The sequence below is a fragment of the Falco naumanni genome, chromosome 3, assembly GCF_017639655.2.
Source record: "Falco naumanni isolate bFalNau1 chromosome 3, bFalNau1.pat, whole genome shotgun sequence".
Taxonomy (NCBI): domain Eukaryota; kingdom Metazoa; phylum Chordata; class Aves; order Falconiformes; family Falconidae; genus Falco; species Falco naumanni.
In genome coordinates, this window is record NC_054056.1 from 45,159,756 (window position 1) to 45,181,666 (window position 21,911).

Sequence of the window (21,911 nt, forward strand, 5' to 3'; positions counted from 1 at the left end):
AAACTGAACTACAAGTCAAGAAAAGAGATAAACCTAGCTCCATTTCTGTTAAGACAAGACGCATGTACTCTATAGCATCATTAAAATTCAACTGAATTTTAGATTATCTGCATTTGGGGGAATTAATATATTTACTTAAGCTCAATAGGTACAGAAAAGCAAAATGAAGCAGCAGTCAGAGAATTTAATAATTTATTAACAAGTGGCTTGCTGACTCTTCAAGTAGAATAGCCTCAAGAGTACCTTCAGCAGCAAAAAGATGCATCCTACCCTATATCAACTGGAGCCTGAAAGTTTTCAGGCCTCTTTTACAGGATAGCTGAGATTTCAAATGTTTCCCAGATTGCTTCCTAAGCAACAATTGAAGAATTTGCTGATGACTCTGAGGAAGAATTGAACAAAGATAAAATAATAACATCATTCCATCGTTAAACAGTCAATGGATTACTTTCTTGCTGTAGAATTTGTTCTGTAGACCAAATCGTTAAGTACTCTTAATTTGAGAGCAGACTGAAATCAAGGAGAAAGCTATAGGTAAACACTTTATACTAAAATGGTAATTCAGCATCTCTCATTTCCACACTTACTGAGGAACACATATCTTAATTGCTTGTGCATCAGGTCCATAGACTCAGGAATTATTTCTGTATCTGCCTTTCATACTCAATTTTCTGCACAAAAGCTTTGTTCTTGGCTTTTCTTTTCCCCCCAGCATCAAAAATTTGTGTTTTTCCAACAGGACTGTGGTTGACTGTCAGCCAAACAGAGCTCTTCTCTTCTGACCTTTGTAACTGAGTACAAGCAGAGAGAGTGAGTGTGCACATACATGTCTGAGTGTGCACGTGTGGATATGGCAAATTATGTGGACACAATGGCAAATTATATACATCGATGTGCATGTGTGTGCAGATAGGAATTTCTATTCAGAAGTGAAATAGAAGTGCAATCTTCTAACTAATTATCAGTTTCCAGATGCCTGTTAAGGCTTTGAATACATTCCTACCGGATCATGGATGGATATGCTACACAGGTGACTTCCTACTGAGTGTTTCAACAGTAGATGTGTTTTTCAAAATGGAGGTTCTGAACAAAGTGTCTGTTATTTCTGTATTTTAAGGCACACTTTTCTAAAACCATTTACCAAAATAAAATTCACTATTTTTGTTCAAGATGAATAAAACTGGACATGAATGCAATCAGTTAAAAAGTTAAGCACTTCAGAAATTATCTTGTTGGAAAATTTAAATGAGCTTGTGCTACTTCAAATGAGTAAAAACTCTTCTGTAGCAACTAAGAATCCTGCAAAATGAAAAAATAAAGAGTACAGTTAAAGCTGGAGTAGTGCTTTCTTATAAACACAGCTCTACCTAGACATAATTTGCAAGAATTCCTTCTGTTTCCCATTTAGAAAAGAACTACTTCCCTCAGTAGCCCACTAAATATATCTTTTGTCAAAACACAGACACGGCATTTTCAGAAGAGTCAGCTTTTTTAGCTGACAGTGCTGGCTGTACCACAGCAACATACAAAATGTGATCACGTGTTGCCTACCTTAGGGTTCAGTCCATTAAAAATGTAAATATTCCATCCCAAAACTGCATTTTAAAAAAGAAAGAGTGGAGGTGGGGAAACTATATTGGGCCAGGTAGCCATCAAAGATGCAGCAACGAAACTAGAATAATCAAAAACTCCAACACCATTTTAATGTCAAGGCAAATAAACGCTATGCAGAAGCTCTCTCTCCTTTCTGGAGAATAGTGAGAATTTTTCCAGGAAACCAGGAACTTTTTAATTCAAGACTTTCCAGAAGAGAGCAGAAAACAGCTCATGCTGAAATCTCAGCTTAAAGAAACACTAAAATATTAAAGATATCCACCCTTAGAAAGCAAATTACTGGCGATGGGGGGAAATCTCACTATATTGAAAGATGTAAATACGCTTCAAGACCACAAAAGAATAAGAACCGTTAAGGTCCCTTCTGGTCTTCTCTCCTCTTCCTCACTTAAAGGGTGTTTTTCCTTAACTCTGAAGGAAGGAACTTGAATAGCAGGTAAATGTAACAATGACATAGCACCAAATGGGAATCAGTAACAATGCCTATCACAAAAGTTAACAAAGCTGCAGTGATTTATCAAAGGCTCACATACGGATTTTCTCTGCATACAACATTAAGCTGTTGCAGCAGGGAAAGAGAAAAAAAACACAGGGAAAAATTAAGAAGCAGTTATGTTATTTCTACATGGACTCCGCAACAGTTCAGTTGAGTTGTCCTTAGTACTTTAAGGTTTAACTAAGTTCTCACAACAACTAGCATTTTCATTTACTTCTTACCCCAAATGGGCTGCATTAGTCTTCATTTAGCGCAGGCTATTTACTGAATATCCTCAGTTTAAGTCCTTTCTCTTTTACTCATAAGCTGCACACTAAACACTATTAACACAAGTTCCATTAACATACTTTTTTGTGTTTTAAGAAAATCCATTCAGCTTTTGTAGCAAGAACCTTTGTGAAAGACTTTCATAAAGATGAGAATCTATGCCTCGGAACAGACACAATGGCCTATGAAATATACAGTGCAAACAAGACTAAGTTATAGCACTCTCCCACAGTGTTCAACAGCATTAAAAACTACTCTTCAGGCAGACATTCAAATTTTAAACCTTCAAGAGAGGTAGTGCAGTTACAAGACTACTAACCCTTATACATTACTTTTTCTGTGCATAGAAATGGAGACAAGCATATCCCTTTACCCTTGTGTATTTGAAGTACACTTAACAGGAAAACGCTCCTCAGTGATGGGGGTTTTTTTGCCTTATGTCTTAAAATTTGAAGTGTTTCTAATTTATCAGTTCTGCTGTTTGCATTTCAAACTACCATTATCAAGAATCTACAGAAAGAACCTATACACTTATTAAAACAAATCTTTCCTATGTATGTAACCACTAGGAGTGCAAATGGAAACACATGGTCAGATCCAAGAAACGAGGAGTGCAGGACTGATGTGTTTTGGTGGGGAAAGCTTTATATCAACATTTTAAGTTACACCTTCAACCTAAAACAGAAGTGGAGGAAACAGTAGCCATTAAGGCATCTAATCCTTAAAAGAACTTCCACACAGCAATGTCGGAACTAGCTCTGCTAAACCAGACTGCACAGTGCCCAAGCAAGTTGCAGGACCCACTGACAGACAAAAAGGCAGGATCACGCACCACAGCACCAGCATGCAATGAACTTGGTATAAGCCATCAGGCATCTAGAGGAGAATCTTGTGTCTAGGCAGTGAGCGCATTGAAATCATCTGCGATTATAACCCAAACTTGTCTCTTTCAAGTATACTAACTTCTCAGACACCGTTTTCAATGTGTCATGACAGGTGAAGTTGTGGACAAAGGAAGAAGAGATATGAAATATTGCCATGAATTTTTTTTCTTTACTAACTGAAAAATAACTAAAGAACAACATTAAGTGGCAGTGATTTTCTCTAGTTCAAGACAGCCATTCCATTGTGTTATTGTGATCCATTCTTTCTTATATATTGAAAAGAATCCACACAGCTGCCTTGAAGTGCTGTTAAACACTATTTCAATTTTGCAGCTTTGTCTACAAAGACCTCCCTCCTGAGCAAGCATCAATGAAAGCAATGAAGCTGAATTGGCAAAACAATTTGTTTTCTAACAAATGTTTTTGAATTCTGAACTAAAAACTAGGACATGGATTTCAGTCAAGCTTCCAAGACCAGCATTTGCTTAGTTAAAGCAGGAAAGAGTCCCAAGCCAGTCTTTTAGGAGTTTTTTTTTACTTTAAGTAACAGCTGTCACAGCAAATGAGACAGAAGAAGCTACCTCTACCATTATAAATTACTCGACACAGCTGTGGCATTTAGAAGCAAAAGAAACTATAAACATCTATTTTACATAATACACTAAAAAATAATATCCCCTTTAAACAAAACACCTTTAATAAAAAGGTTTCAGAGACTACTAACTCAGTGTGGGCAATAACAAGAACTTTGTGTCAGAAGCATTCCACAACTCAGACCTCACAGAGGTTAAACAAAATGCAAAAACCACCTCGCAGATCTGCTGAAGACACTTCATTAAAAAAGGGAATACAAGGTAATCCTTGTGAAATAAATACTTTTGCTGACATTTCCCTGTAACAATTCTCCACCTCTTCTGAGCACATTGCCTTGGTTTAAGGATACATTTATGAGGATATGCCATAACATTTCAGTAGTTATGTAGGATATCACAAGTTACAGCTCAATACCTTCAAGGCCAGAAACAAGAGCTTTCCATGAATGGAGTGATACGAAGACTGCCAGCTCCCTAATACTGACATTACACAAATCTTGCCCTCTGCCTAGAATACCCCCCAAGCAACAGATTTGAAAGGTGCAAAATCTTGAAGAATTTTGGTATTACATAAGGTTAGAAGATGTTTTCAATGCTTTAGGTTTGATTTTTCATTGTTGTAACATGCAATTAGGTTCCTTCAATAAAACAGCCCATGTAAACCGATGACATACTACTTACCACTGAAAGCACAAAATTGAGAAGAGCTGTCCCACTATGGAAGAGGATTGTCACCAATGTTGTAACTGTAGTAAACAGGAGGCTCACATTGCGACTCATCACTATCCACAAAGACTCAAGTATCTGTAAAAGGAGGGGGAATCGAAGATGAAGTCAGGCACCAGATGGTATCAGCTAGGACAGAGAACTGCTTACAGAGTGATGCATCTCCATCAAGTCATACAAAGTGACATTTTTGTAAAAAAACCGTCTTCCCTCACTCCTAAGTTACAGCAGGTAATGTCAAGTGAAAATGTCTACTTTATGAAACACAAGTTTCTAGGTAGATGGTTACAAGGTTTTAGAGTTTTCCTCCCAAGCTCAAAATTATTTCATTATGCAAAACTGCAAGAATCCTAGAAGCACTGACTCGTTTATTGTGATTAACATCACCATCAACAGAAAGCAGGTCTTGTCTTGGGAGAGAAAGCTCATCTTTTCAAAGGCAGAAATGCTAAAACAGGAAGAACAAGGAGTAACGTCACAAGGTAGAAATAAATCTGAAGAGAGTGTCAAATCAAGTAACAGAATTACTACTTCAATAAATTTATTTTTAAAATGTTTTATGGTAATGAGATGCATAATTTTTATAATGTCTGCAGACAACTACACACTGTGATTGAGTAGGGATGCATCAGTTAGTCAAGCAATTACGTAAAATAAACAATGCCATACGATCTATTAGATTTGGTATTGGCTTTAGGAACTGATTGCTTATTAGTTACAGACAGTGTACAGTATATTTAAGATACACCTTTATCTACATATACAGTGGGTATACATAGAATACCCACTACAGGCAAATCAGTTTATGTACGGATGCAGGCACATCAAGCTGAACAGGGCAGCAACTTCATGAGACATTAAGGACGTAAAAACATGGTATGGTATGGCACATGGAGGCACCCTAAATACAATGCACAGTAATTTCATAAAAAAATATTTCATTCAGAAGGACTACAGTAAGAATGTATTAGCCAAAGTGATTCAAACATAAAAGAAGCAAGGTTACAAACAAAAAGATATACCTTCTTTCAGACTAATATAACTAGAAAAAACTAAAAGTTCTGACACAAAACCCCTTCTCCAAGTTCAAAGCTGCAAGTGAAGACTTCAACATTAGCAACAGTTACTCTTGGTGTAATGAACAGCTTAATTAGAGTGAATTAAAACAAACAAAAGAGAAAAATCACAAAAAAACCTCTAGTAGATGGCATTTGTAGAGCAGACAAAGGAGTGTGAGCTGTGTTATCACCTTTCCTTTGCAACTGAATGAAACATACAGAAGATAATTTATTAACCATAATTTGGGAGGGAATAAATGCTGGGGGAAGTGACAGGGAATTACAACACATAGTAAAACCAGAAAGATCCACTTAGTCCATGCTTCTTACTATTTAATGGGAAATATTAATTCTAAAGCTCATCTTTTGAACAGATTTTATTAGTCTCTTGAAAATTCAAGTGAGGTTAGAAGGGAAGAGACCATTCTGCTGAAAAATGTCTCTCACTGGTACCTGTCCCTTTCCTTCTTCTATGGATTAAGAATTCATTCTTGGGGTGCAGCAGCGGTATACGTTCATGCATCCACTTTATTAAATGTACATTACACTATGAGGACTGTAAACATAGAGGACAATGATTTTTGAGGGAACGCTCTGTAGCTAAAGTAGAAGCCTTTAGGTGGTTTCAGTAAAGATAAGATAGTACCACCATTGCTAACAACAGGCCCTAAGTTGTATGCTAACTGTGCAAGGCACTCCAGTCCCAGATATTTACTCCTGTTACTAGAACTTGGTGTCACAGGGCTCCTATTAGAATGTGGATTTTAAACATGAACAGCAGTAAAAGCCTTGAAAATAGGGACATGGGTTGAAAACAAAGGCATTTGAAACACAAGCAGTTTATTGAGGAAGAAGGTATTGAATATGCGTAACTTAAGAGCTAGGAAAAGACTGCTTTTGCTTTAAGAAAACATGCTAGCAACTAAGGAAGGGGCAAAAACCAACCCAACAAATAGGCAAGCAAGAGGACAAGCTACCTGCCATGACCTGGAAAAGTAATGCCTCTCCAAGTATCACAAACATACAGTCCAGGTCAGAGGTCAAGGGGTGGGAGGTGCCCAGAAACAAAAACACCTTGTAAAAGGACAACCTCCTTAACTTGAGGGAAGATGATGTACCTGCACCTAAGAGTTTGTAATGTCATTTGATACTCAGAACATACCGCGGCTGAGTTCAAGAGCTCACTTACTACACATAAAAGATTTCTAACACCTTGCCAGCTGAGACAAGTTCTCCAAAACACAACTGCAAATATTTATGCAATAATGATACTTTTAATATTACTGTTCTTAATTAACTGAAGACCACACTTCTTTCCCCAAAACACTGCTTTATAAGTAGCCTTAAGAGAACACTGCTTATAAGAGCTACAAAGCTGAACAGAATTCAAGACTCCCTTATGCATCACACCATGATGTGTCACCATCAGCATCAGTTGCTGTGTCTTTCCAATCCTTAGCAGGCAAGAAAGCTAAGAACATTAAGTGCAATTTTGATATCTAAGGTGTCCCAATGGCCACTTAAACTGGCCAACACCTGAAAGCAAGGTTTAAAACGTACTTGACCAGAACAAGTTATTTGTTGAGAACTTAACACACTTCTGGAAGCCAGGTAAATTCATGTACGTAATTTGGTTATAGAGATCATTAACAGATTTATAAAGGAATAAAACTGGACACAAAATGGTATTAGGAATAAAAAACTTTATCCTTCTGTATACTTTTTACTTTTTTCCTGTTCAGAAAGACATATCATCCTGACAACTCAAAAATTACAGCAACAGAATGAGTCAATAAACCTTTAAGGTAAAAGGCAAGCAATGGACTTTTGTGAAGAACAATACAGTATGCACAAGATCAAAAGCTCCCTGCTCCAGTTAAAAGCTGATTTCCAAATAAATGTTTACCCATAAAGTTCTGAGCTAACCCTTCAGGGCTCAACAGCTTATTTTTGAAAAGACATCTTTGCTTGACCTTTACATGAAACAGAGACAAAACAGCCACAGAAAAAGAACTATCCTCCAGCATCTTGCCTTTGACTTTCTGACTGTGAAGAAATCAACTCCTCCTCTAAAAATATGCATCAGGTTGAATTTCACCTACCCTGAAAAAACCAACACCCATTACAAAGATGAGAACACCAAATCTCTGAACGCTTACCTTACTAGAAAATAAAAAATGCATGGTAGTTGAATTATTACTGAAGAATGGACTGTATTAGTTATAAACTTCAGAGATTATCTGAAGAAATTCTCAGGATCAGAGAAAATAATAGGATGTGTGGTAACTCAGGGAAATATCTGAGAAGCTGACTTGATTTGGAACACACAGATCAGTCGTGCTAAAGGCAAGAACAGAGAAACCTAACTGAGCTGAAGCTCACAGTGTATGTCTTAATGGAAAGTCTTCTTTCTTCCTGTCCAGGAAATCTCTCAATGAGATACTGGCTGCTGGTGGAACAATGAATTTTCTTGTGCGAGAAGCAGAAAGATTAATTTAAGGAGACATTAGCAATGTCTCATATACCATCAAGGAAGTTCCGAGCCATCATTCAGAGATTTAGCCAGCAGCAATTTACTTTTTCAAGGTTTCAAGCCTTCAAGGAATGGAGGAAAAGGGAATAAATGGAAAAGCAGATAAGTGGGGAAGGAATGAGGCTTTTTTATTTTTCAGAAACTAAATCTTAATAGTCCAGCTATGGATTGCATATTTCATTCACCTGAAAAACTACCTTAGAATAGAGCACAGGGTGCAAAATTCAAGGCCTACATGAGGATCCACTCAAATTCTCTCCAAACTAAGAACAGGATGAAAAAAAAAACCAAAACATTTCAGAAATACATCACTGGCCAAACTAGTTTATAATACTACTTCTAAAGAATACTGGGAAAATCCAAAGCTGAAAGGCAGCAGTGCTCCTAACACCAAAGCTTTTCAAAAAAAGGCAAGCTGCTGATTTGGAAAAGCTTCTCTTCTTATTAAATCTTCAGCCAATTTACATGTTTATACAGTGAATTATTTTAAAATAATTAAGGTCTGTCTACATCAAACTAGACCTAGGCATAACTGCTATATTGAACAGTGCATTTTGAGGGGAGTACATAAGTCTTCTGTGCTTTGTCTGATACTCAAAGTACTGAATCGATACATATTTTTATAAACTAAATGAACACATGTGATTTCCCAGGACATCTATACCAGTGATTTAATTATATGCTTTCAACTAATATTAAAGTTTCTTCCACAACAGGAAAAGCCCAAAGTGAAACACTTTCATCTGTCTTCTTTTAACATTTTTCTTACAGAAAATGCTCCTTCTCTTAAAGAGGATGAACATTTCCTATGATATCCATCAATGGAGAAGAGCTTATCTGCTTGTGATTGCAATATGCCATCATCAAACAGTTGTATTTTCAGGGAATACAGAGTCATCTGTACTATTCAGAAACACTTCAGAAAGCCAAAGGGCTAGCAAGACAGTTATTCTATGGTAAATTCTAGCCTCAATCTATGCATATGTACTTCCTATGTGCAAGCAGTGTAATGTTTATTCTTTTCCAAAGGTGGAAGAAATCTCACTATAGCTGCATATCCACATATACTTTTTTCCACTTATCTCATTGTCTTTAAATGGTTTGTGTTTTAAAAAACTGTCAAAGCAGTTTTGGGACTGTACTGTGTCTTGTTGTATGCTTAAGAATTGTAGGTTAGCACTGATTTCAAGTGTCCAAATGCAGAAACATCCTACAGTTTGAATTGCAGCCAACCTATTTAAACCTTTCCACCAAACAAAAAACAAAATCCCATACACAAAAAAGAAAAAAAGCCAAAAAAAAAAAAAACCCCAAACCAAAGAAAACCCACCCAAAGGAAAAAAAGAAATGCTCAAAAACATCCCCCCTCAAAAGCACCCACAATAATTTCAAACATTGATTCTTCCCACTTCAGTATGCCATTCTAATAACTCCTTGTTCCTCTACAACATACCAAAAGATTGTCATGCTTTGATAAAAACACAAATCCTGAACACAGCAAGTTTCCATTGTATCCTAGGGTAGGTAAACAATTTGCTTAGAAACACTAAACAGGAAAAAACTATTCTTATTTTCATCGTCTCCAAGTTTTAATGGCCTAAACAAACAGAGAAGTCAGATTTTCAGTGGGTTTAATTTGCAATATCAGTGTGAGTAATATTTACGCTATGCACTGTGGATGAGCAAGCCAGCAAAGAAAATGCTGCCCGCTAAGGATGTGGCATCAGGATTTAGAGCTCTATGCTGACTGGTTTAGAGGCTGTCTTTAAAGACACAAGTGTATGGAGAAAAAGGGCAGGTGTTTCCCCACAGATGATGAGTAACGAGTTCATGGAAATAAACAGGAAAGTCAGTCAACTGCTGGCACTCTTTTTTCCTGAACTTCTCAACCAGATTTTAGAAGTAAAGCAAAGCATGCTAGCTAGATGAAAATTTTAATATTAACATCTTTCAATCTTAAATATTTTTTCCTCTTTACACCATTTCCTGCATTATTCTAGCCTATTTAGACTACTGAAGCACACTTACCACCATGGTTTCTGAGCACTGTGCAGTAAAGCTGTAAATGACATGGCTAGCACCTATCGTAGTTTCTTCGTCTCTCACTCTTGCCTAGAAGGAAACTCCATATTGATTTTAAATGATGAAGCGTTGTGTATTTTTGTAACTTTGCCTCAAGCATGCATGGTCAACTTCCAGAAAGTATTAAGCAAATTTCACTATTAACTGAAGAAAGATTCACTGCAATAAAGAGTTTCTCTTGACTTTTTCTTGACTCACATCTGCTGTGATAGGAACTGTAACCATTTAAGCAGCAGTTGAGAAAGCACAGAAAAAGCACACATGCCCATCAGTCTAAACAAAAACCTGCCTTGAGGCAAATACTAGCTTTAATTGCATCCACAGAAATGTTACGTTGTCAGTTAGGTATAAATAACATTTTTGCAAAATGGATAAATAGTAACCTGAAGATACTTCTAATTTATGACAACAGCTTAAGTTAAAGATTAACTATATCAGGGACTGACTCTGTATATTAAGCATTTCAGACTTAACATAATTTTCTAGAGAAACGTAGTTGCTTCCGTTTGGATTGCTTTCAATGCTTTTTCTCCTCGTGAGGAGAAAGGTCCAGTTCATCTATTCAGGAATTCACAGAGTGTAAAAAATTAATTTCATTCTCCACAGAACTTTCATAAAAGATGACAGAAATAAGCTGCTTTCAACCCAATGAATAGTAATTTGAGGGGAAAAAAAATAATTGTTTTCCAACCTCTTGGTCAATAGTTTCCACAATTATAACCTAGACAAATTGGTCTCATTTTTTAAAAGAGACAACTACATAACAAAAAGCATTTAAAATCAGCTTGCAGGTGACACACATAATCCTACAGGAACAATCTCTCTCAGGACGAGGTCTAGAAAGATAGTATTAATGAAGATGCTCTAATCAGGAAGGCTTCTTCATCACAACCAGTTCTGTTTGGAGTATGGTCAGATCCTAAGTAGGCTTACAATAATCGCTTGGGTAATTGTAAGTAATACTAGCAGTGTTTATATAATTTTCTATGTATTTGAATCCGTAACCTTAATGGTCGTCCAAGGAGGAATTGTTATCAGTTAAAAATGAGACCAATTTTGTAATAAGGGCAAAAAATACATACCGAAAGAAATGTTTCAATGTTATCATGAACAAACGATGCAACATCTTGCCAGTCCAGAATATCACCAAGCCAGCTGTTTTGACGGTTTATGTGCCATTTGTGTCCTCTGTGTCTTCCAGAATGTGTTACATTCTTAAAAAGAGAGACAAAGACATAAAGAAGAGAGACATTTGAGTAACTTACAGACAGAAGAAAGTTAGAGACTAAAGTTTTCTTACAGAGGAAGAGATCAAACATGCATCTAAATACTGAGAGCTGCTTTAATTTGCATCCTCAAAAATACTGGAAGTACTCTGTACACAGGAAAGATCAAAGTCTGACAGAAAACTGTAGTTAATTATCCTGTGTAATTACAGTTCTGTATATAGTACTGATTCACCTCAGTTTAACTTTACTGCTTGACTGATACAATAATATCTGTCTTGCTCTTTAGGATAGTACACAAGAAACAGGCAATGATGTCAGTTACTGCCTACCTAATTTACTGTTTGCAACATACAACTTTTCCCAGTACAACCCACAAAGGAACACTCAAGTGAAAGCCAAAACAAGTTTTCTCACAGTTAGTGTCTGCACCTCCACTGGCAACTTTCAGTCACGCAAAATCTAAAAGCTAAACTGAAAGCATGGAGGCTTTCTTCAGCAACACATTGGCCATCACCACAGCAGCCAATTCCTTAAGTGGTTTCACCCTACTTACGAAGTTACCTATTGTCCAACGGCATCACACCTGATCACCGTCTAGTATGAGACTATTTGACTCAGTCTGAGACTGTGACAAGTGTTTCAGGGAAGGATACCAAAATGCTACCATAAGCAAGTTTAAGCAAACCTGTTGACTACAATAGATTTCATCCTAATCTTTAATAACAAGAGACTTCTGAAGTTCGCAACTCTGTTGTTTATAAAAGCATCCCAATACTATTGTTAGGATCTTCCCAAAACTTTTAGCTTTATCAGCCTGCATTCAGAACGACAGTACCTTTTTTGACATACACAGCAAGTAGCAAAGTCCCTGCAATGATTAATCTATGAGCATTACATCTTCCACTTACTACCAAGTCTCCCTAGATGCATTGTTAGACTTTATGATGCACAATTAGCAACGTCCTTTAACAATCCACAGCAACAGAGATCTTTATTCTGAGTTAGCAGCTTATTTAGAGCAGAAACATAAGAGTAGTAGAAAATCCCCCTCCAATAGGCCCTTTGTATTTGTAAACTGTATTAAGAATATCAAGAACCTATTTCCTGTTCATCTAGCTCTATCTGCAGACAGCTCTTGCCATTAACTAGCAGAATTAGATATCATTTGCAAGTTTTCTAACAGTTACTCATAAACATTTCAAGTCCATTCTTGTTCAGCAACTACGTAATATATATATTCTAGTACCTAAGGCCTCAGGTGTTGATAAATAAGGAATCTGAAGAAATTATCATCTGGTTCCTTTTCAACAAATTCACTGGATCTTAAAAGCAAAACAAAATCCCACACCTGAATGGGCTAGGAAAAGGAGATTCTTGTCCTTGAAAAAGACAGCTTGATTGCAGAGTTACGCTATCACCTTCCAAGTGGTTTATTAGTCTGTTGCTATTTTACTTCACTGGGTACATAGACACAATGGTAACTGATCTACCACATCTCTAGAATCTTTTAAAATATACACCATTTGCTACCCACTGATCTTCTCAGAAAGTAGCCAGTTAATGGCTGAATCCATGTTTCATCAGCAGTTCTTCCTCAACTCTATGGCTTCCGTGGAAGAGCATCACCTGAGCCTGGGTTCTTCAGTCACCTACAGACTAGAGCAACACCATGCAGGCTTTAAAATGAAGTGTATTTATTATGCTCATACAATTGAAATAACGGGGAGCTTGAAAGCTGTACTGAGTGAGTTAGGTATGGTACAGTTGTCCTCCACACTGCACTATCACCCAGTTTACCAGTTTTCAGATATACTGAAGGACCACACAAGGCTATTGTAATATTACAGAAGGAAATGGCCAGGTGGAAAGCACTTAGATGAGACATTTATGTGGATATGGAGTGTGATAGAAGAAGCAAGATCAGAAAGACTCTGGAGTAGTTACCTGCAGCCTGCAGATAATCAGCTGCAGCCCAGGAAGCCAATGGTAACATAGGATGTCTAGTATGCCAACAGCATCCAGGGGAACAGGCTCCCAGACTGTAGGCAGCAAGCATCAGTGTGTTCCTGAAGCTCTTTCTGCCATTTTGATTGCTAGGAAAGCTGTTTCTTACCCTAACCACAAAAGCACCTACAAGAAAGAAGCCTCATAGCATTCCATCAAGTAATAGTTGCAGGAATGAAATCACGTAACGCAGTGAACAAAGACACAACCTGTGCTGCACACTGCAGCAACAAACAAGCTGTACTCCCACAGCACACATGGTGACACACAGCCCTGCTGAAGGATACAGTGCTATGGACCACCCAACACAAAGGTTTATCAGTGTAACTGTATCAAAAGTAGGCACTTTTCTTGGTCCAGCATTTAACACTGAATACTCCCAAAGTGCTTAAGGCCAGCAAAATCTATTGTAGATACAAGCTCTCCTTTCTCCTCAGTAATCCCGTATTTCCTCAATAGTATGTAGTCTCTCTACATGCTCTTCTAAAACATTATCTTGTCAGAAAAAAACCCTGATTCTTTCCATTTCTATTCTGACTGCTGTATTGAAACTCTTGCTATAATACAGAGATCTTCTTGGAACTTTACAAGTACTTTAAAAAAGACCGTATAAAGAAAAGTGTTAATATACTATAATTGCAATTACTTAAATATACAGAAGTATTTCAGGGGTACATCTGGATTTTGATATTTCCATTGCACCATGGCTAATTAATTGCTTTTTCCTTTAAAAGGCAAACAGCACTGGCAGCATGGAAATGATTTAACTCTTACCAACTTTTCAAGATTCAGCATGCAGAACCTATTATAGGAAGACTAATACATTTGGCAAAAACGCACTGTAAGAAACCTAGTGAAAGGACAATTTCTTTCTCAAAATTTCAAACTAATAAAAATTACACAAACCATGCAGAACACCAGTTTCTCCTCCTAACCTCTCAACATCACAAAAATTCAACAGAAAGCTCTGAACTATGAAATACTGAATATAATAATTAAGCAAGGACTAAATTAAATGGCATACATAAAAACATACATAACTATTTAAGCGAAGGACATAGCTCTAGCTGTACTCAAACCGTGACTGTTGAATGATATATCTTACAAACCAGAAATCTTTACCAGCTTTTTATTATGACTACCTTTACTCAGCATTCCAACTTTTTGCTAATCTTTCTCAGAAACGCATACTTAGAATAATTACCTCAAAGCACTAAGTGACAGTTCATATAAATACCATTTAAGTTGCCTACCTTCACAAACCAAGAGTGATAAAGCCTGTCCCAGAGCTCTAGCACTTGTTTTTCAATCACAGCGGTGTTATTCACTTTTTCCCCTAAAATCTTGTGGAGCTAAAAGACATAGAAATCTTTTATTATACAGGACACTAGGAAGTTGGCATCTACCGATAAACTCCAAGCTAGATAAATCACCTAAGATTGTGAGTAAAGGCATAGCTCAAACCAAATTATTAGAAGAGCTGAGTATCAGTATGGAATACACACTTCAGACAACACTGTTCACAACATGAAGATTTTATCAGCAAAATAAATATTCTGCGGCACTAAAACAAGGACTTCTTTCTACACTGAAAAACCAATGCCATCTCTGAAATGCTTAATCCAAAATCCTTGATCATCTTTAAATATTTCCAATAATCTGAGATGTGTGCCAGATAGCAAAAGGTATAAATAAGGATCTTGGCAAATTCTCCTGAAGAAAATTAACTTAAATAAATAGACTGTAATTTGAAAAATAAGATTTTTTTGTATTTATCTGCCACACCCAGCCCACACAGAAATTAGAAGGGCAGGGCGGAAGGGAGGAATCAACATTGTCTACAATTGGACAGCTAAAGCCAAACGAAAAAAATTATTCACCTTTACTTGATGCATTTTCACTGGCAATAGTATTAAAATGATGTCAGATTTTTCAGCTCTTAAAAATAATTATTTCTCTGAGCAGAAAAGACTACTGAAATCACTCCCACTCTTCCTTCAACTCACAAACCAGAGCGTTTAAAGAATAGATCTGTCACCAAAATGGTTAACCACACAGAAAAGAATCACTAACAAAAATCTTTTTATTTCTTTTTACTTTTATGAGATACAAGAAATGAAGACATGAAAAAAGGTGGGGGAGCTCACTCTTACCTTATGTGTGATCCATTCTCGGCCATATTGGTATACATTGTTAGCTGCCGAATTGAGTGCCTTCTGAATAACCTGGGCTTCTGGGAGCCAGCTAGTTGTTGGTTTTTTTAAGAAGGGAAAAAAAAATTAACTGCTACATATCTTACTCATTTCATTACATCCAAAACACATTAAAAATTAACATTTTCAAACAAACAGTTAAAGTTTAATACATATAAGCTTACTACAACTAGAATATTTCCTTTACATATCAAGGAACAGATTTTCTCAAAGCAAAGCACAAGTAAGTTTCGGGCATGTCATTGAATTTAGACTTCTCCGAGGTTCCTTAAACCTTAGTTAAATTGGTATCTCAACTTTTCAAGAAAGATCTGCTCTTCAATCTGTAGGCATGCTATTCACACTACATTCTTAGAAATTTTCCTAGGGTTCTAGTTTTCTGAAAATACTATACGAAGCAGTCATCTGGCTGCAAAGACAACCTTTCGAATTACAAGCTGAATGTAAATTCTTCACGTAGTTTCCCTGAAAAGGTGACCAGATGAAGCAACAGGTTTGGCCGCTAGTTATTTCTAAGTCCCCAGCATCAGGTCACTTTCAAGCAATGGACCTACTGAGTTGCCAGCATTTCAACACTTGTGAATACAGGGCACACATTCTCTGCTTTGACCTTCTTTCTACATCTTAATTCAATGGCACATGTTGCAGCCCTTCCAAAACATGAAAACATTCCAGAAATAAAACTGCTGCATTTGTTCTACTTGACTGAAGATCAACATGGAAGCTCTTCTGTCTGTGTAACACTTCAGAAATGGTCTACATAGGAATTCCAAGAAGTTTCAGTCACCTCTAAACATAATGAGCATCAAGCTCTGAAAGCTGGTTAAGCTTGATGCATTTGGCAAGACATATACTTACTCCTAATGAATTAAAAGAGAGTGTTTGGATGCAAACACTGGAAGTAAAAATTTTAGCTAAAATTCTGCTAATTACTTAAATAGTACTCCAGTATTTTCATTATGTGAATAAACTTCTGACAGTCAAATTTCCATTTTCCTACTTATATTCCATTTTATGGCAAGACGGAAAGGCCGAATAACACCAGAGATGCCATGAAGGACTAAACAAACACATTTCGAAGTACTTTCTGTTCTCTTGATTGCGATTACTTAAGTATTGCTAAAGCACTTATTTTAACTGTAACATTTTAGTTCTGGTTTTGAAAATTTCTCTTGCTCTTACAATACAGCATGCACTTTCTTCCAATCCTGTTAAACCATCATCACTTTTGTTAAGAAAGTGCCCTTGAAAGAAGTCAACCATTTTTGTCCAGGAGAGGATTCTTTTTGCTACTAAGTACCTGGACTCATCTCTACCCCATGTCTGTTTAGCTGAAGCAAAACGAAAGCAAACATCTTCCCCTTCAAAGTCACACTCTTCAGTCTTGCCCATTCCCCCTCTGCTGTTCGTGCAAATACTTCTTTGCTTACCAGTGTGCCCTTGTTTTTCTCTGTATGCAGTTCTCTCAGAATCTTTATTCTCCTTTAATATTTGCCTTAGTGCTTGCTTTAATCATTACATAGACCAGATCTTACAAGCTTCCCACTACATACACTATACTCTTAATAGCAACAGCCCTTCCCAACTGATTCATACAAAACTCTCCCTATCTACCATTCTTTCCACCCTTGAACTCTTCTTTGATTCACTCCAAAAACATTTTCTTCAACTCCTATTCCTTCAAAGGCATTCTGCAGCCAGCTTTCCACATTGAAAAAGTAATTCAGCTCTCCTATCCTAACTTTCTATAAGAGAGCACTCTTTGCCATTACTTTTCTTTTGCAGCTAAAAGGGAAAAGAATATTGACCTCTTTATTCTCTGCACTATACAAGTTTTTTCTCCAAAACTGTAACTACGTAAGTTTATACAGCTGTCCTTCTCCAACAAAGTCCGAGTCCTCAAATGAGATACCACACTGACAGTCCTCCAGAGTAATGCACAAACCCTACTGCTGCCTAGGAGTTTAGCTTTTACATCTGCCTGCAACAGTCACTGCCATTTCCGCTCACCTAGGGGATTTTTTTTAAATTAAAAAGCTATGCATAAGAGCACCTGGAAGCTTGCTCATCCACCCTATACTATTTGCTTAACTTCAGCATTCTTACTTTGCCCATTCTGGATGACTGGCTACTGTCTCATTGATCAAGCTGCTTGTGACTTGAATCATGTGAACACTCTCTTGATGTACCTAAATTAAATATAGAGAGGGAAAATGTTATGTAATGTAAACTAGAACTGTTCCAACATTGAGAGGCTACTTTTTTTGGGGGGTGGGGGGGTGGGGGGAGGACCAGTTTGTACGTTCAAAGAATAACTCTTGCAATGCAGACAACCCATTATGAAGAATGAAGTGCTATTAACCAAAAAAAGCAGTCAGTACAATAATAATCAGTCTGTTCTGACAATTTTGGTCACACACTCTGTGACTAGTAATAGCAAACAGAAATTTAAAGCTTATCTCATCAGTGGCAAAAAAAAATAGTGATGTCAGGGAAAGTACTAAAATACAAAGCATAGTTTCAGATATACTTTAAGCCATGGATCAAAGAAGTGTAAAAATTAATGAATGCGCAGCTCTAACATGACTAACCACACTATAAAGTGCCTCAGCAAATTAATTCTTTGATAAGAGTGATAAAAGATACTTTTTATAAATATCTTAATGTTCCTTTTATGAACATAAGGAAGCTTTAGAGCTTTAGGCAGGAATGTTTGCACAACTCTTAAAGGTTTTCAATTTTAAGTACTTGACATTATACATTATATAAGCCTACATTGGGGGGGGGGGGGGGGGGGAAGATTGACATCAGAACCCATTGATTTTTGTTCCATAGCTGTATTCAAGTCAAACATTCAATCTCCGCTGACTCTTTTAAAGTATGGACACACGCTATTAAAAAAAAAACACCAAACAAAAAAGTACACCAGTGACCTCTTCTGGTGAGCAAAAAAAAATCCTAACAAACCAAAACTCAATTTCAGAGAACATCTGATCATGTATCTCAGCACATTTAAACTCGGAACAGAATACCATAAGGTTATTACAGGCAATTACACAAAAAAATTGATAAACACACCTTATGCATTTTGCAAATGTTTCTGATGCAAGGTAAATTGTAAAAAAAAAAAATCTAAGTGGATCTGATGTTGACAAGAAAAGTGTAACAAAGCAAAACAGATCTGCTCCTGTAATATATAAGCTAGTAATTCTTTCACTAGAATAAACTCCATTTTTCCAAGTGCCTATGCATTAGTGTTGTCATATATGTAAATAAACATATAAAGACAAATATAATCACATAGATTTTTACATATAAGAAGTCTTAGAATGGTAACAAGTTCAACTACAAAACATTTTAGTTGCTACGTTTTTAAGATAATTCTTTAAGCTACACAATTTTGCATAAATATCAGTAACTTTCATTCAGCATTTAAAATAAGCTCTGTTATTATATTCCTTAGTGAACTGTACCTTTGCAGTAAGGAGCAGGGCTAGCAGAAGGGTTCCTATCACTAGCAAAAATATTATGAAAATGCTGATTATTTTATCTAGCATTTTCTCCAACCACACGATCATCTGTGCAGAAAAAAAGAAAAAAGACAAATGGTAGCATATAAATCAACCTTTAATGAAAGCAATGTTACATGACAGTATTGTTCTGTTTATTTACAGTCACAGTGCAAAACCAGGCTCTAATCAAACAGCATTTATGCCCAAGCTTGGAGATGAACAATTAACAAGCAATGTTAGCATGATTAAGATCATGGTATGACATGTGATTTTGCAAACAACACTTACATATTACCACAAGACACAGCAAGCTCTTTGCAAAGCAAGCAATAATTCAACATTTACGTACTAGAACTAAAGAAGCTAGCATTCATGTCAGCTATGAACCTAGAAATTTGCCTTTGTTTCTTGTCCTTCAGCAACTTGGAAACTTACAGATACTATCTGCACAGGCCTTGGAAGCCATGAAAGTACACTGTAATGCACAACCATGACTTTGAACCCTGAACAGCTACTGGCCATCTAAACAGCAAATGAGGTATTTCTGCAAGTAACCAAACTTTTAAAGCTGTTCGTCACCTTCTGAACTGAAATGGGACTGGAGGTTTTCTACATGATTGAACATCAGGCCAATTATTCAGCAGTGACTATTTCTATCCACTTTCAATCTCAAAAGGATGCTCAGTATTACACATGCATCAGCTAAACCTACTGATAGAGGAAAGAGGTGTGTACGTTCCTCTGTCAGTTTATGGAAAGACCCATTCTATACATGTCCACAAATACTGACAGCACTTAAGATGAGAGAAATTCTGATAACACCATTTAAAACAATAAAACTGCTCTGCAACATGACTATGCAGTGCTCTAGAACACAGCAAGCTGAGCTTCATCTCATACACAAAACTGACTGTTTACATAAAAAGCTGTGAAAGCCCATGCAAGTATGACCAAATAAATTTTCCTAGCTTCTACGGTTCAAATACAAAGGCTATTTTTACTCCATCTAGCACTACTGCAGGAAAAAGCAGCAGCAGCAGGGCAGCTGTAAAACTTTTGCTTTAAGAGGACTGAGGTCAAAGCCAATGTACAGTAGATGAAAGTATTTCCAAGTGAGTAACAAGGTATATATTCAGCAATTAAGCTGGTAACTTCTCAGTTAAAAGATTTTACAGAACTACTAATATGCTTGCTGATGGTTTACATTAGTTCTTTCTTCATTATTTATCCCATCCCTACACATGAAGAGGGCCCTGGAACAACTCACTCCCACAGACTGCTCTGTGATGACTGAATCGGTTAACATGGAAGTAACACCTCCTATCTGAACCAAAAGTAAGGATTTTTATTTTTTTTATGCTCATCCTGAAGAATCTGAACAGTTAAGTGCATGAAGCAATTATTTTTAAACTTCACGTTATCTAAATTAACACAAGGATTATATTCAGCATCTGAGAACTGTTGTTTAAAATTATAAAGAAAAAAATGGAAAAAAAGCAAAATCCTTTTACAAGAAACAAGGTGTTGAGCCAGCAATTTTTTGTAACAAAATCTGCACTATATTACGACCTGTAGAAATGAATTCCGAGAACCTGAAGAAATCTGCAAAATCTTCTGGGTTAGATATTTTTTAACATCTTTCAGCATTACTGTAATAATTCAGCCATCAGATATTGCCTTGCCAGTGCTAGAGGGAAGGTACCTTCCTGCAGCAGTCCTGTACGCTTTCTGAAAAACTCTAGTAGACCCTACATAGGGCTGCTACCTCTTTGGAAATAAGACCGAAAACAGAATTTGCTGTGCCCTTCCAAGTGAATACATCTATGGATTATGTGATAGAAAAAAATTCCCTGTTTTAAAAGTCAGAACACAAAAGTATCACTGAAAAACTGACAGCCAGGGGGTGGAAATTTTCTAGCATGGGCTTCAAAATGAGGCTATTGAAAATTAAAGCTGCCCTTGTTATTTCTTAATTAACTAGGTTCAAACTATTTGCTGTTTACTTTCTAAGTTAGAGATGAAAGAAATCCACTGGCTAGTCTTACACATAGTACCTTAATCAGACTCACTGAATCCAAGAAATTGGAGGTACTGTGAAGAGATTTCAAAAAACACTAGCCTCAATGATTGTGTAAGTGGTAACCAATAGATAAAATCTCAGTGCAGCTGAAGCTGGAAGCTTTAGATGTTTCACCATGGTAGCAAATAGTGGAGGACTCTCTCTGAACTGGAATGTGACAAACAGCTGATCTTTCCTTGACACTCTTTACTGTGGGTTGGAGTACACTTACACAGCCACTGAAGTGCAGCTGCAGCACATGTAAAGCCTAAACTACCTTTAATCTAGTTAGTAATGGTAGCACTGATGTACAGTACAGGCAGCAGCCTCAGCCATGCAAGCCCACCCTGTGTTTATTTACTTGGGCAGGCAGCCCAAGCAAGCTAGATGAAAGCCAGCTCTGATATGCCTACAGGTACTGCAACTACATGTCTCACCATAGTCTTAAGGAAATTCAAGATATACAACTGGTACAGACACATCACAGGAGAAGATTGGATTGGATTGAGTATTGTAGAAGCAAAAGCAGATGGCCAACACTCATTTAGGGATATATTTACTCCTTTGCCTTTAATTTGCTTTCTATTAAACCTCCCATCCCTCCTCTACATTCACCCACAATACTTAAGAAGCACTCACCT

At 36.8% G+C, this 21,911-nt stretch overlaps 1 protein-coding gene across 3 annotated transcripts in view; it reads right to left on the reverse strand.

The window, feature by feature from the left end:
- Positions 1-21,911, reverse strand: part of TMEM245 (transmembrane protein 245) — an 87,125-nt gene that overhangs the window by 32,415 nt on the left and 32,799 nt on the right. For all 3 annotated transcript variants that reach the window (XM_040585946.1, XM_040585945.1, XM_040585947.1), the window contains 6 exons: positions 19,173-19,277; positions 17,806-17,888; positions 15,640-15,730; positions 14,740-14,838; positions 11,336-11,467; positions 4,536-4,658 (listed from right to left, as the gene is read on the reverse strand). In XM_040585946.1, coding sequence (XP_040441880.1) covers positions 4,536-4,658; positions 11,336-11,467; positions 14,740-14,838; positions 15,640-15,730; positions 17,806-17,888; positions 19,173-19,277 — 633 coding nt within the window. The remainder of the gene's footprint in view (positions 1-4,535; positions 4,659-11,335; positions 11,468-14,739; positions 14,839-15,639; positions 15,731-17,805; positions 17,889-19,172; positions 19,278-21,911) is intronic.